This window comes from Oryx dammah, unplaced genomic scaffold (assembly GCF_014754425.2).
Source record: "Oryx dammah isolate SB20612 unplaced genomic scaffold, SCBI_Odam_1.1 HiC_scaffold_28, whole genome shotgun sequence".
NCBI lineage: Eukaryota > Metazoa > Chordata > Mammalia > Artiodactyla > Bovidae > Oryx > Oryx dammah.
Genome location: NW_024070212.1, coordinates 83,828,382 through 83,844,177, shown reverse-complemented (window position 1 = coordinate 83,844,177; position 15,796 = coordinate 83,828,382). Strand labels below are relative to the sequence as shown.

Here is a 15,796-nt window from a genome sequence, read left to right as displayed (position 1 = left end):
TTAATTCGATACTCTACCAATGCTCGTCAGTTGTGTTTAGGCTGAGAATAGTGTGTGTGTGTGTGTGTGTTAGTCACTCAGTTGTGTCCGACTCTTTGTGACGCCATGGGCTGGAGCCTACCAGCTTAATACTTGTCAATAAAAAACTGACAATCAATTTTCAAGAAAAGATCACACCCACCGTGTTGTTAGCACCAGTATGGGGGTTGGGAATAAATGCATGAGAGAGGATTTAAGGTAAGAACTTACCTCAAAGACAGAAAATATTTCCATATCTGTTTCCCCCAAACTGGCTTTCCATGTTCAGTTAAATGTGGTGACATTCTTCTTGGCTGTGATATCTGAGACCAATGTAGTGTTTCCTTAGATAAACCAGAAAACCACTTCTCCATAAAACTGTGCCTATCAATCAGAATCTACCTGCCCTCTGACTTCCCAGGGGTCAGTCTGAGGCAGAAGCAGAATAAGCCTGCCCAGTGATATCATGTGTGAGGGCCTTTCTGGGTGACCTCCCTGCTGCCCCAGGGCCCAATTTCTAACTCTTATCCACTAATGGGCACCACTTTGTGGCCCAGTGGTAAAAAATCATCTTGACAGTACAGGAGATGCTGGTTTGAACCCTGGGTTGGAAAGATCCCCTGGAGAAGTAAATGGCAACCCACTCCAGTATTCTTGCCTGGAAAATCCCAAGGACAGAGGAGCCTGGTGGCCTACAGTCCATGGAGTCACAAAGACACGATTGAGCACACAAGCAGGCAGGGTGACCCAGGCCATCACAACAGGCCAGAAGCAAATCCCTGTGTAAGGAAGGAAGCAGGAAGGAGGCAGATCACAGCTGTGACTTTCATGATGTGCTTTATGACTTCCAAGCCACTTAAAGCCCATTATTTCCTCTGATCTTTACAGCATTTTTCCCTTTAGAGATGGAATCATTGTCCACTTTAAATCCTCTGGATGAAAATGAAATCACTCACAATATAATTGATTTGTTCAAGGCCCCACTGGAGACGGTAAAGCTGGGGTTTGAATTCAGTTTCCTCTGAGTCCAGTTCCTATGACCTGTCCTAGAGGCACTGGATGCTGGCCCCTCACTTCTGAGCCTTGGGTGGGTGGGAGGGGGGAGGAACAGGCCCATCCTTCCTGCTTTCCTTCCCCTCCTCCCCCCGACGTCTCTGGCCCGAGGAACAGCACAGAGCCAGTGGCTGACTGGGGCGAGGGTCAGTTTCACTCTGAACTTCAGGCTCAGCTCCTTGTTGTCAGGCCAGTTCTGGTCAGTTGTTCTCCAAGGCACACCCACTTCCCTGAAAGACAAAAATATGAGTTACCTGTTCAGGTGGTGTCTGTAAAAGCAAGGAGTGAAACCTTCTACCTCTTCTTGCAAATCCTGAGCAAAGGGAGTGTCTGCCCAGTCCTGGGCCTTTATGTACTCGACTTATTTGATCACAACCACCTGGGTTAACCTAAGCCCAGTGACCTAAATACACAATCACACACTACATTGTTTCAGGGGTTAGGCTGCTGAGGCACAGGGTGAAGAAGGTACAGGCTGTGGACAGAACAAGAGAGGGGTTGGGTTGACCTACAAATGACATCTAGTCTAAAGTCTTTCAAAAATCCATTAGCAAGCGATAATTATAAAAAGAGACAAAAAGAAAAGCAGAATTCTGTTTTAATTTTTCTCAATCTTCATTTTTTTGGTAGTTATTATAATTTTCTTTCTTTCTTTCTTTCTTTCTTTTTTTTTTTTACTTTACAATATTGTATTGGTTTTGTCATACATCAACATGAATCCACCATGGGTGTACACGTGTTCCCAATCCTGAATCCCCCTCCCACCTCCCTCCCCATACCATCCCTCTGGGTCATCCCAGTGCACCAGCCCCAAGCATCCTGTATCCTGCATCAAACCTAGACTGGCAATTCATTTCTTATATGATATTATACGTGTTTCAGTGCCATTCTCCCAAATCATTCCACCCTCTCCTTCTCCCACAGAGTCCAAAGACTGTTCTATACATCTGTGTCTCTTTTGCTGTCTTGCATACAGGGTTATCATTACCATCTTTCTAAATTCCATATATATGCATTAGTATACTGTATTGGTGTTTTTCTTTCTAGCTTACTTCACTCTGTATAATCGGCTCCAGTTTCATCCATCATTAGAACTGATTCAAATGTATTCTTTTTAATGGCTGAGTAATACTCTGTTGTATATATGTACCACAGCTTTCTTATCCATTCATCTGCTGATGGACATCTAGGTTGCTTCAATGTCCTGGCTATTATAAACAGTGCTGTGATGTACATTGGGGTACACGTTTCTCTTTCAATTCTGGTTTCCTCTGTGTGTATGCCCAGCAATGAGATTGCTGGGCCATAAAGCAGCTCTATTTCCAGTTTTTTAAGGAATCTCCACACTGTTCTCCATAGTGGCTGTACTAGTTTGCATTCCCACCAACAATGAAAGAGGGTTCCCTTTTCTCCACACCCTCTCCAGCATTTATTGCTTGTAGACTTTTGGATCGCAGCCATTCTGACTGGCATGAAATGGTACCTCATTGTGGTTTTGATTTGCATTTCTCTTATAATGAGTGATGTTGAGCATCTTTTCATGTGTTTGTTAGCCATCTGTATGTTTTCTTTGGAGAAATGTCTATTTAGTTCTTTGGCCCATTTCTTGATTGGGTCATTTATTTTTCTAGAATTGAGCTGTAGGAGTTGCTTGTATATTTTTGAGATTAGTTGTTTGTCAGTTGCTTCATTTGATATTAGTTTCTCCCATTCCGAAGGCTGTCTTTTCACCTTGCTTACAGTTTCCTTTGTTGTGCAGAAGCTTTTAATTTTAATTAGGTCCCATTTGTTTATTTTTGCTTTTATTTCCAGTATTCTGGGAGGTGGGTCATAGAGGATCCTGCTGTGATGTATATTGGAGAGTATTTTGCCTATGTTCTCCTCTAGGAGTTTTATAGTTTTTGGTCTTACGTTTAGATCTTTAATCCATTTTGAGTTTATTTTTGTGTATGATGTTAGAAAGTGATCTAGTTTCATTCTTTTACAAGTGGTTGACCAGTTTTCTCAGCACCACTTGTTAAAGAGATTGTCTTTACTCCATTGTATATTCTTGCCTCCTTTGTCAAAGATAATTTTTCTCAATCTTTAAAAGAAAACTGTTGAGAAGTATAAGAAAGTGAACATCAGATCAAAGCTTCTCAGGTACAAGGAATCTTCTCTGCATCACATTTCCCTCCTTCATGACTGGGAATCTCCCTGCCAGGGTGACCCGTGCAGGGCTGACCCCATCTAATCCCACCTGTGAGTCACCTAGTCCAGGCTTCCCCAAACCCCTCCCCTTCATGGTGCCCTCCTCCCTAACTTGGGCTACAACACCCCACACTGGGCTCTACCACCATCTCTTGTGGGTGTTTTATAATTACTTGGTTTCTCCCTAATTAATACATGTTCAAAGCAAATGTGGAAAAAATTGTGAAAATTATAAAGATAATAAAAGATACTTATAATCCACGAATACAGAGAAAACCTTTGTTAACATTTGACATATTTCCTCACTGTCTCTGTAAAGATTCTCCTACACACCATCACTGGGATTACTCTCTGTATTTAATTCTGGGTGCTGCTTTTGTATTTCTCCATGTAATGACATATTTTTGAAAAATAGTTAATGTAGTCTGTCTCTATTTTGTCCTCTGTGTGTAACCAGTGTTGAGAAATAGAATTAAAGAATATCTATAAAAGTGTTTAATAAATTGAAATATGTTTCAGAATTATGCCATTTTATATAATTCTATGCCTGTATTTCCCAGCAGCACAAGTCTCATTATCTATGTTCCTCTCATTCTGACCTCTTTACCAGTTACTAATATAAAACTGAGAAAATTGGTTGACATTGCAGCAAATGAGGAAATTTGTTCAAATGGCACCAAACCCGCTGCATTGGAAATACCCCCAGTTCTAGGAGAGTCCAGATATTGTGACGAAACTGGGGTCACAGAGTCAGGAGCCAGTGTTGGAGTACTGGACCAGCTCTGGGCTATAACTAAATGGCTTATTCTCACCGAACAAAACCGTTCTCATTCATCAAACTGGAGAAATAACGTCTCTCCTAACTATGTTATGTGGCTGGCAGGATACCAGTAAGACAGGAGATGAGAATTTGATCTTAAAATCATGAAAAGCAGGGCTAGCTTATTTCAAGGCTTCATTCTGGATTATATGAAACATGGAACTTCTCCTTGGTGCTTCCAGTAACTGGCCATCACTAGCAAACACATCAATTACCTCTCTAAGAACTAGAGAATTGACCGAGAGTTTTTTAAAAAAAGATCTTTCAAATCTTGTTGCTATGATCCAGTGACTTTAAAAAAAAAAAAATGAGGAGTCAACCTCTTGCCTTTCGTGAAGCTGTCTGCTGCTTTGTTGGATAAAAAGGGAAAAACTGAAATGAAGAAAAGAAAATATAAGTTTGCAATACTACGTTTGTCATAGGCCCTGACTGTGCATATGTCCTAATCCCATACTTGACTGTTTTTTCTAAGGAAAGGGAAGGAGCTATATACATACCATTCCTTCAAGTAACCTTTCTTTACAAAGTACTGGATCAAAAATGAAGGAAAGCAATTGTGCTCCAAAGATGGGAGTGTGGTAGGAAAAAACCTGACAGGGGCGTTGACACTGTGACTCAGTGGAGTTTGGAGTTTCTATTTGCTGTTCTGTTTAGCTAGGCCTCATTCTGTCATGACTGAGAGCATCCCCAAGTTGCTTGCCTTCTCTGAATTTCACGCAGAAAGACAGACAGGGAGATCAACTGATTTCAACACTGGCTCCAATCTCCCCCCTCTCCCTGAATCCACATCATTCGCAATGTGATTCCATAGCTCTTCCCATAAAAATTGTGCTATTTTCCCTTTTCCTTGGACTGGGGCTCACAGTATGACCTGCACGGGCCCAGAAAGCAGTGGGAGTGATGGTTACCTATTCCAAGCCTGACCCTTAGGAAGCACTGTGTGCTTTTCTTCCTCACGGGGTCCTATCTTCCAGATGTACACCAGCTGGGCTATTTTCCTGGAGAGGAAACTTGGAAAAGAGCCCCATTGTCCCGGCTGAGGTCAGCCTAGATCAGCCTCAGTCAACTGACATTCCATCCAAAGAGAGCACAGCTAAAATCAATGGAGCTCCCAGCTCAACTGTAGACTTGTGAGCAATAATGCACACCTATTATATGAGCAACCTAGACAGCATGTTCAAAAGCAGAGACACTACTTTGCCGACTAAGGTCCGTCTAGTCAAGTCTATGGTTTTTCCAGTGGTCATGTATGGATGTGAGAGTTGGACTGTGAAGAAGGCTGAGTGCTGAAGAATTGATGCTTTTGAACTGTGGTGTTGGAGAAGACTCTTGAGAGTCCCTTGGACTGCAAGGAGATCCAACCAGTCCACTCTGAAGATCAGCCCTGGGATTTCTTTGGAAGGAATGATGCTAAAGCTGAAACTCCAGTACTTTGGCCACCTCCTGCGAAGAGTTGACTCATTGGAAAAGACTCTGATGCTTGGAGGGATTGGCGGCAGGAGGAGAAGGGGACGACAGAGGATGAGATGGCTGGATGGCATCACGGACTCGATGGATGTGAGTCTGGGTGAACTCCGGGAGTTGGTGATGGACAGGGAGGCCTGGCGTGCTGCGATTCATGGGGTTGCAAAGAGTCGGACACGACTGAGCGACTGAACTGAACTGAGCTGATTATATTGCTACATTTAAAAAGTTGGAAACCTCAGTGACTTTAAATAATAATTGATACATATGATATGAACTTGGTGAATGGTAAAATGGAGGGCTTTTGAATGGGAAAATGAGTTACATTCTTATTGTTTTAGAATACTCTGTTAGAAATTGATACATAACAAGGACCTGCTGTATAGTACAGGGACCTATACTCAATATTTTGTAATAACCCAGATAAAGGGTATATATGTGTGTATAACTGAATCACTTTTCTGTACATCCAAAATGAACATAACATTATATATCAACTACACTTCAATAAAAATTAAAACAAAAGAAAACTTTAGTATTAGGCCATTTTCTGCCAATTCCTTGGGCACATTACCTTGGATGAGAAATAACTTTCTTTTAACTCTAATTTCCTTACACTGAGAAAGGAGACTCTGATCCCTGTCCTTTTTAACTGTTAATAATTCAATTGCTCTAAGTATTAAATGAGATAACTTGCTTGCAAATAAAATCTATAATTGGAACTATATGTAACAGCTCTCAATAACCACAACAAAGAATGATTATAATACTTAAAACAAAACAAAAATAATACTTAAAACAACTGAAACTTTATACTGTAACAGAAAACATGAAGCTTTTGTAGACGGGAAGACTGAAAGGTTTTCCTGCATCTCATATCGGCTTTCATGTTAGGAAGTGACTTGTCCAAGTGAGCAAAGGTGGCAGAGAACCAGAGGAAGAAAGACACAGAAGATCTAATCAGAATCAGTCCAGATACCTGCTAAACAGTGTCCTACAGCAGGAAAGCCTGGGCTCTGCATCATGTGTACATGGGGTCAAATTCCAGTCCCTCCCTTTCTGTATCTTTTTGGCATGATTAGCAAAATGATACTGTCACCAAAAAATCAATCTATATTAAATTTAAATTAATTATAAGAAAACTATTATGAATTTCAGAGTGCCAACTCACTGTGGCAAATAGTCATTATTTTGGGGAGATATTGCTAGGAAGGGCACACTTTTTGTTTTTGTACAAATTTTAAGTGAAAGGCAAAGCAAGCTAAAATGAAATGAAAGCAATGATGCTGTAGCTGTTAACAGAGATCCTTTTAATTTAAAGTTGGAAACTGTTTCCTAAGGTTTATCTTAAATTACAGACTATACAGTACACAATACAAACTGGACTGATGTAGAAAGGAAATAAGAGTAACATCAAACATAGATTACTGTCTGTCCTTTCAGAAATATTCTTCAAAATGGAAGAGGTATGTATAGTCTTTCCATAGCACTTAACCTATACATCGTGTGGTCATCACTTTCATCATTGTTGATGGTAATGATGTACATAAATCTTACTTGTCTCCAATTTAACCTTCACCAGCGCCAGTTATTTTCCTAAATTATGCATCTAATCATGTCACATTCCAAACTCAGGTTTTATATTTGATAAACCTGGTTAACATTGAGTTCTAACTCTGCCCTTGTGAGCTTTATGACTGTAGGTACCATTCTTGGCCCTGCTAAGCTTCAGAGTCCTTCCTTATCCCCAACGTGGTGACTGGAATTTGAACCTTGTAAGATTACACTACAATATATGGTCCATGAGAGTTGCATTTTTTTTTTTCTTACCTAATCATGGTCATATCCTCCAGGCTGAATACTTGACACATAATAGGTACTCAGGAAACATTTACAGAATCAAGGATTTGGGAAATTATTTGAAACGATCTCAAGAGCATATTTAACTAATTATCTGATATATATGAAGAATTTTTCTTATTTCATACTGTTAAGAGTTACACCCGTTTGCAACTGGATGAATTGGAAATATGAGAGAATATCTCTGCATTCTCCTTATACATTTCCGGTTGCACAACCTGTAAATATATTAACTGGATTTTTAAAAGGTAATTAGAAGTTAAAAAGGCAAAAAGACCTCTTCAGAAAGAATATATAGAATAGAATCTCATCTAGTAAGTCCATGGCACCTAGAGTCACTTGTGTTGCCCATAATGATAAAGAAGTAGCCCCTTTACTGGAGCCGCCTCCATCCCTTTCTTAGCAGTTAGCTTTAGTTTTGATCCCAATGCAGGGATTAAATCCAGGTCTCCTGCATTGCAGGCAGATTCTTTACCATCTGAGCCACCAGAGAAGCAAAGCGAAAATATCTGTCACTCAGTTGTGTCTGACTCCTTAGACCTCATGGACTGTAGCCTGCCAGTCTCCTCTGTCCATGGAATTTCCCAGGCAAGAATAGTGGAGTGGGTAGCCATTCCTGTCTCCAGGGGATCTTCCCTGATGCAGGGATTGGACCCAGGTCTCCTACACTGCAGGCAGATTCTTTATCATCTGAGCCACTCGGGAAGCCCTCGAGCCACTGTGGAGTATGCCACCATAAAAAGATCTTGGATCATTTAAAATCCTATAGAGATGGCAATGTTCCAACCTTCTCTGTGGGTAGCAGGCAGAGGCTAAGCTTCTGTTCCCAGTGTTCTGGGAGACAGAACAACTTGAAGCTGAAATCGTCACCAGAATCAAGCCAGAGCTTAGGAAGTAAGAGCACGGGTCCCGGTGATGCTCCACCCAAGGAATCCTGAGGTGCAGCCACAGCAAGAGTGAGTCACGTTGGGCAGGGCTATCTGGAGACGTTCCAATGAAAGCAAAGCATCACAAGAAGAGCAGGCAAGGGCAGAGAGAGGGACTCGATTTTCAGATGCCTATATCTCGCTACTCACCTATTGAGAAAGGCAGGAAGGCTTCCCTTTTCTTAAACTGTCCATTCTCCAGAAAATGCTCTGGATTGCACGTGTCGGGGGTGGCCCACTCTGCGGTGTCCCTGTGCAGTGCCGGCAGGTTGGTCAGGACCAGGGATCCCTGGAGAAGGCAGGAGAGACTCACAAAGACTCGACACACACAACACATGTGTGGAAAGGGGCGGCAGTTCCCCAGGTTCCCACACCGAGGCTGACAGCACCCTGAAGTCCCTCAGCATCCCCAACCCTCCACCTTCTGAGCCCAACCCTAGGACCTTGCTCTTTGCATGGGAAAGCTTAAGATGATGGACTGGAATTAACTGCTGGGAATTTTATCAGGGGACTGTAATTACTTCTGAGTAAAGAATGGATCTCTGGAGGGACTTCCTGTAGATCTTGGGAGAGAACATGTATGTATCAATGAACATGTATGCAACATGTATGAATAATGTGACAGTGGGCAGGTGGTTCTGGACCAAAATCAACTGAGCTGCTCAGTGAAGAGGTAACTATGGGAGCTTCTACAACATGAAAAATATCTCATTCATCTAACTTTCTCCCATTAACTTCCATTCATTATCTATAGAAGGTTTAATAATAGAATCAGGTCACCCAGTGGAAGGAACCACTATCCTTCCTGGAATGCAGTAAGAAATCCAGGAGTCCTCCGTAGAGCCTCGCTTTCCCTCATTCTGCCTTCATTCCATTCTTCACTGTGCTGGACAATTTCACTTGAGATTTCTCTTGATTCTATCATTGGCATTTTATGTCAACCACAACCTGGTCCAAGTTACTACCTTAGTTGCTCACACACCTACAGTAGCCCCATCCATGCCCATCTTCTCTTCCCCATCAATGTACTCAACACACTGAAAGCAGAGTTAGTTTTGGACATGATTTTATTATGCAACTCCTATCCACCCACTACACCTGGACCTTTATAGATACCCTTCAATAGTTCCCATCTCTCTTAGATGGACACATCACCTGCCCCCTGTGTGAGCCACTGTCCTTCTGCCTGCACCCCACTTCATCACATTTCTTTTAGTTTCTCAGTCATGCCATTTGTTCCCACTTCTTTCCATGCCTCTTTCCATGTCAGCCTCTGGGCATCGTCATGCCAGTGAGTACTGGCTGAAGCTGCTGCTGCCAGTGTCTTTATCCCTCATGTGAGCCGAAGCTGTCCCTGACCCCCTGCTTCTGCAGGGGATCCTCCAATACTAGCAGGTAGGGCTGGTTCAGTCTCCTATGAGGTCACTGGCTTATTCCCTGGGTCCTGGTGTGCACACAACATTGGGTGTGCCATTCATATAATGAGTTTCTTTTCCCTGAACAGCCTTGCAGAGTTCCTGGGTTCAAAAGCTGCTGGTCTTCAAAGCTGCATTCTCTGGGGGCTCCTCCTCTTGTTACCAGACCCCCGGGCTGGGAAGCCTTATACTGTGCTCAGGACTTTCACATCTGTGACAGAACTTCTTTGTTATTAATATAATTGCTTTCCAGTTTGCAGGTTGCCCACCTGATGGGGATGAGATTTTATTTTACTGCACTTGTGCCCTTACTACCATCTTCTTGTGGCTTCTTCTTTGTCTTTGGATGTAATATATCTTTTTGGTAATTTTCTTTTTTCTTTTTTTTTGTCAATGATTGTTCAATCGATAATTGTGATTTTTATGTTTACATAAGAAGGGTTAAGCCCACAACCTCTTACCCTACCCTCCTGAGCTAACTGACCAGGCCCAGCTTTGTGGGACCTAAACCTTACACAACTTGAGGAGCACTCTCATTGTGTATCCATGGGCAAGACTCTGGCTTACCTCAGTATCCACTTCCCCCTCTTTTTCCCTTTGCATTCAGTCTAGTTTCTGTTGCTCATAGAAAATTGCATGCAGAGGACTGGCATTCCTCAGCTTGGCGCTGTGTGGAGAAGCACTGCCCATGACACCCCCCCCCCCACTCCCCGCGCCCCGCCAGGGTGATTATTCATGTTGTTATTAAAAATCACTGGGCTCACTGGGCCTCACAGAACAATACATTAGAAAAGAAAACCCGTTAGAATCAGTCTGTTGAGATGGGATGGTTCCCTGGAGCTAAATCAATTGGTATGAATATGCACAGGTCATTTGTGAAATCATTTAGCTCTCAATGTCACCCAGATGGTAAATCAGCAAGAAAATAGTAAATGCACTCACTGCAGAAATAGCTGTTTTTCCTTGTTTGCAGCGATGGTGACCAAGGGAAACACAATGGGGAAGTTCCTCTGGTTTTGCTTTGAGAACAACCCCAGGTTCCACACACAAGAGGGACTCAGAATAACTGCAGTGGATCCTCAGAGATGGACCAAGGTGGTGTGCAGTGTGCAGAGAGGGCACAAGGGGGCACAGGAGAGCTGTCTGCTGAAATTGTTAAGAAGGGTGGGCAGAGTGAGAGCAGAATTGACTTGAAGAGGACCGGAAATTTAACAGGGAATCACTGAGAACAATTGCAGGGAGACTCTTCCAAAGTCAAAGTAAAGCAGCTCCTGTGGAGAGAACATGTATATAGTAAGAAAAAGATGAGCCTGGAAATCAAAACAGGTTTGTTTCTGGAACCCAGCTCTGGTCACTTTGTAGTTAAGAATTCAAATGCAAGATTAATCATTCTCTGAGCTTGAATTTCAAATTTCTAAAAGGAGGATAAAAGAATTATTCTGAAGACTGATAAAAACATTTTGAAAGAACCTTTATAGTCCATGGCACATAATCATTGCATACCAATTCCTTTCTGTTTTTAATACTTAATGCTGCATAAACTTGGATTCTTTCCCCTTGTGAGGTAATCTCATTAAGGGGCTCTAAGTTAAAGCTGGAGAAATACCTTTGGGGATATTATGTTGGAAACACCAGTTTAATGTAATGTTGGTTCAGGTGATCTCAAATATGTATTCATATTTCAACATTCTATAGTCCCAGGATTGTGAAGGAGAATTTTCTAAAGTAAGTGTGGCAGGTCCCTGTGAGAAGTTCTCCCAAGCCTAAGAAAAGGGCCTCATGGCAAAGGCTGACTGAGAACTGCTGCCTGCTGTATCTCAACGTGTATTAACAGTGCTTGTTCTTGCATGTGTGTGTGCTAAGTTGCTTGTCATGTCCAACTTTTTGCAATTCTAAGGACTGTAGCCCACCAGGTTCCTCTCTTCATGGGATTTCCCAGGTAAGAATGCTGGGCTGGGTTGCTGTGCCCTCCTCCAGGGGATCTTCCCAACCCAGAGATGGAACCTGAGTCTCCAGGAGACTAGCAAAGCAGTCTAGCACCACCTAGCACCACTTTAGCACTAGCACCACCAGGGAAGCTCTGACGATGCACATCACACAGTAAAAACACTGGGGAATTTCACAGCAAAGAAAAGCCAATCTTTGCCTGAACATGTTTGACCTAGGAATCTGCCTTCTTCACCACAACACCTGTTAACATTTATTTGAACTAATTTTCTAAGGACACCAAATGAAGAAAAAAAATCTGGTATCACATCAACAGTAATACATCTCTCCTTCCATTTAAGTGTTTCCCTAAGACAAAAATACATGTGACTTTTCTAGTTAAGATTCCTACTATTTACAATAGGAGCTTGAAGACTTTGGCTGTTAGTGAACCTCCAATTACTTTGGGCAGGTGGTATCCAGCCAAAGTGGTGTCCAGTGCCACCTCCCAGGGCACGTCCATGGAGATGATGTTTTCCATTCTTAGCGCCTCTTGGATGACAGCACTGGTGTAGGGCATGGAGTCTGGAGCAGCTGAGTTTGGCTGTTGTGATTGGCCAAGCATGCTGTCAATCTCAGCTTGGACTTTTTCTGAAAAAAGCAGAGGAGCTTCTATCGTCTATTTTCCCATAACTTTCATGCAGCCTGGTCAAACTAAAGAATGGAATAACCAGGACCATAATGGCTAAAGCTATAGTAGGCTCTCTAGACTAGCTCCTCAGGGAGGTATGTGAGTGGGAAGCTGGCCCTGGTGTGAGACAAATGGTGGCAAACTCTTGTTCCACAACATGTCTGCTGTGAGATCCTAAAGTTCTTTGAGCCTCAGTTTCTTCTCATTATTAGTGACGGTGAATCCAATTTCCCTTTAGGAATACTGAGATTTATATGAACTGATTTATGGAAGCATACTGACCTGGGCCAGGTCCACCCACTGATGCACTGACCTTGGATTTTGGGGTTTGGGGCCATATAGAGAAGCCCCTAGCGCAGGGTGGTTTGAAATTGTCTCTGTCCAGAAAAGAAGAGGTCCGGGGTGTTGTAGATGAGGTTTTCTTCATGCAAACTTGAATCAGCATTGCTCTTATGCTAGAAAGCACAGTGATTATTAGCTTATTCAGATGGTTCTTAGTTGCCACAACACAGGGGGCTTCATCCTAAAGAGAACAAAGAAGGAGATCCCTCCCCAGGAGAAATGGCTTTCCCTTTGGCCATCTCAGGAGGCACAGGCTTATTACTGAAGTATCATTAGCATCCTCCTACCCAAATGCTGGAAGGTTTTGTTACCTTTGGTGGATGAAAATTGAGACAGCTTTTTTTTTTTAACTTCCATAATTTGGGAGAATCTATTATTACACTGGAATACAGCCTTTGGTTCCAATATTAGCCACAACATTCACTATGTGTACAACTTTATAGGAAGTGCTTAAAGCACAGTACAAAGAGACATACTCAAAAATATTACAGATAAATTAGAATGGAATTCTTACAGAGTGTTCAAGTGACCCATAGGAAGACCAGAAAGGAGAAATAGAGGAATAAAAAAAGTGAAATAGAAAGTAAATAGTATAATGGCAGACGTATTTGTTCAGACCCCAGGAATTGTGCTAAATATAAATGATCTAGATTTATGAATTAAAGAGAGAGTGGCAGAATGAAAAAAATGACGCACCTATATGTTACATATAAAAACACATTCAAAATATAACCGTATAAGTAGGTTAAAAGTGAAAGAATGGAGAAGCATATGCTATGCAAATACTAATCAAAAGAGAGCTGCTGTGGCTAAATTATATTGGATAAACTTCAGGCAAAGAAAATCATCAGGGATAAAGAAGGACATTATGTAATAATTAAAGAGCCAGTTCACCAAGATAATGTAACAATTTTAATGTGCATGTGCCAAATAAAAGAGCTGCCAAATACATAAAATAAAACTACCAGAACTGACTAGATACAGAAATAAGCCTCTGATTATAGTTAGAAACTTCAACACACCTCTCCCAGTAATTGATAGAATTAGTAGATAAGAAGTCAACAAGGGTCTGGAAGCACTAAGCAACATACTCATCTCTTCAGTCTAACAGACATATAGTACAGAATGCTCACACAGCAACAGCAGAAGACAGATTTTTTCAAGTATGCATGGACTCTATCTTGGGTCATAAAACCAACCTTTATATATTTGATCAAAGTTGAAATCATATAGTTAAATGTCCTCTGACCCTAATGATCTCCAACTGTAAATCATTAACAGGTAAAGAAAACAAGAAAAGCTTCTAATACTTGGAAATTAAACAACATATTTCTCAAAGAAGGGTATACAGGTTTAGGATCTTAGCTTTAAAATTCTATATACTAATCCTGTCACTTAGTGCTACGAATTGGGTATTTCTCCTAGAAAGTGATAAAGCCATCTCTTTCTGAACTTGAGTTTGTAAAACAGGCTTGTGTTGAAAGTGCTCCAGGCATTTCTATCGATCTAGAACTATTCTTTGCTGAGTACCAACAATAAGCTATTGCTACTGCTACTGCTAAGTCACTTCAGTCGTGTCCGACTCTGTGCGACCCCATAGAGGGCAGCCCACCAGGCTCAATGAACATTCCTTTTATTTCATCATCACAACCACCTACCATGGTCCTATTTGTCAGGAAGATACCTGTGCTGAGAGGCAGGGAAGAAGCTGATGATTCTTGAGAGTGTTGGGTGTTGAAGGGAATTGTAAGGAATTCATAGTGGCCACAGTAAGGGAACGCTGAGGTAAGAAGACTATAAAGTGGAAAGAGGCTACAAGAAGGGATCCATGTGGCTCCTTAAGGAATATGAACTCTGGGAAGCAGCAGGAAGCACTAAGAAAACCTAGGCAGAGGAACATTTTAAAATGAATATTTTAGTGAGAGTGGATTGTAGATGGAGTAGCCCCTCCTCCTCCTCCCCTCCCCACAACTGGCCCCTAATAGATCCTTTCCCTTTCTGGGCTGTAGCCCAGCCTGCCTGCTATCCACTAGATGTCAGGCATGGGATTCCCTGGAGAACATGCTTAGCTATCAGAAAAAGGACAGGCTGGAAGTTTTTTGTTTCATCAACTTAAAGAATATTCACCACCTAAATATTTAGTTATGTTTTATTTGGTGGGGATTTTTAGGACTTCCCTAGTGGCTCAGATGGTAAAAGTGTCTGCCTACAATGTGGGAGACCCAGGTTTGATTCCTGGGCTGGAAGATCCCCTGGAGAAGGAAATGGAAACCCACTCCAGTACTCTTGCCTGGAAAATCCCATGGATGGATGGAGGAGCCAGCTAGGAGTCCATGGGGTCGCAAAGAGTCAGACATGACTGAGCGACTTCACTTTCACTTTAGGACTTTAAGTCCAGAAGGCAGCATCTCAACAGTGAGAGAACTACTCAGAGGAGGTGAAGATCGGAGCCAGGTTATTTAGAAGTTTTGCAACAAAGATCAGATAGTCTGAAAGGCAAAAAGGTTTTTGTTAATTAAAGGAAATCTAGATACCTCAAGCTAAGGAATTTAGTGCTTTTCTATGTGTGGGAAAATGCAAGAGTCTGGGCTCACTGACATCATTCCTTTGACAGGCACCTCACCTGTCTGGGGCCAGTATCCTGTGTCTTCACATCCTGAGTTTCCTCCAGGCTCACCATGGGGAGTGGCTGCAGTCTGATGGCTGCTAGGTGGCAGGTATTCTTTCTTCCTGAGTTCCCTCAGGGTAATCAGCTCGCTGTCTCTAGTGACTGCGATCGCTGATGACTCTGACAGCCTTTGTTTACTAATACGGCAGGAAATATTCCATTTCTCATGTGTTGGTTTTTTTCCCATTGGTTTGTTGCTCTATCTAGAGAGTCTGTCATTCTCTGAGACCAAGGGGGCGCTAAGGTTTATGGTTTCATTGTATCTCAGAGAACTCCAGAGATACTTGAGATTCTCAATTTTCAATCACCTTCTCACCAAAGGATGGAACCCGGCCTGGTGAAACATCAGAAAAACAGCAGCAGCTGACATTTTTGTGAACTACTTTATAACAAGGCACTGAACTCTCCGCTTTATATAAATTG

General features: G+C 42.1%; 1 protein-coding gene across 1 annotated transcript in view; it reads right to left on the bottom strand.

The window, feature by feature from the left end:
* The window catches only part of LOC120856578 (cytochrome P450 2J2-like), a 46,909-nt gene extending 34,612 nt beyond the window's left edge, over positions 1-12,297 (bottom strand). The window contains 2 exon segments of the mRNA XM_040231936.1: positions 8,482-8,620; positions 12,136-12,297. Of these exon segments, the coding sequence (XP_040087870.1) occupies positions 8,482-8,620; positions 12,136-12,297 (301 nt within the window).
* Positions 12,298-15,796: the final 3,499 nt, after the last annotated feature.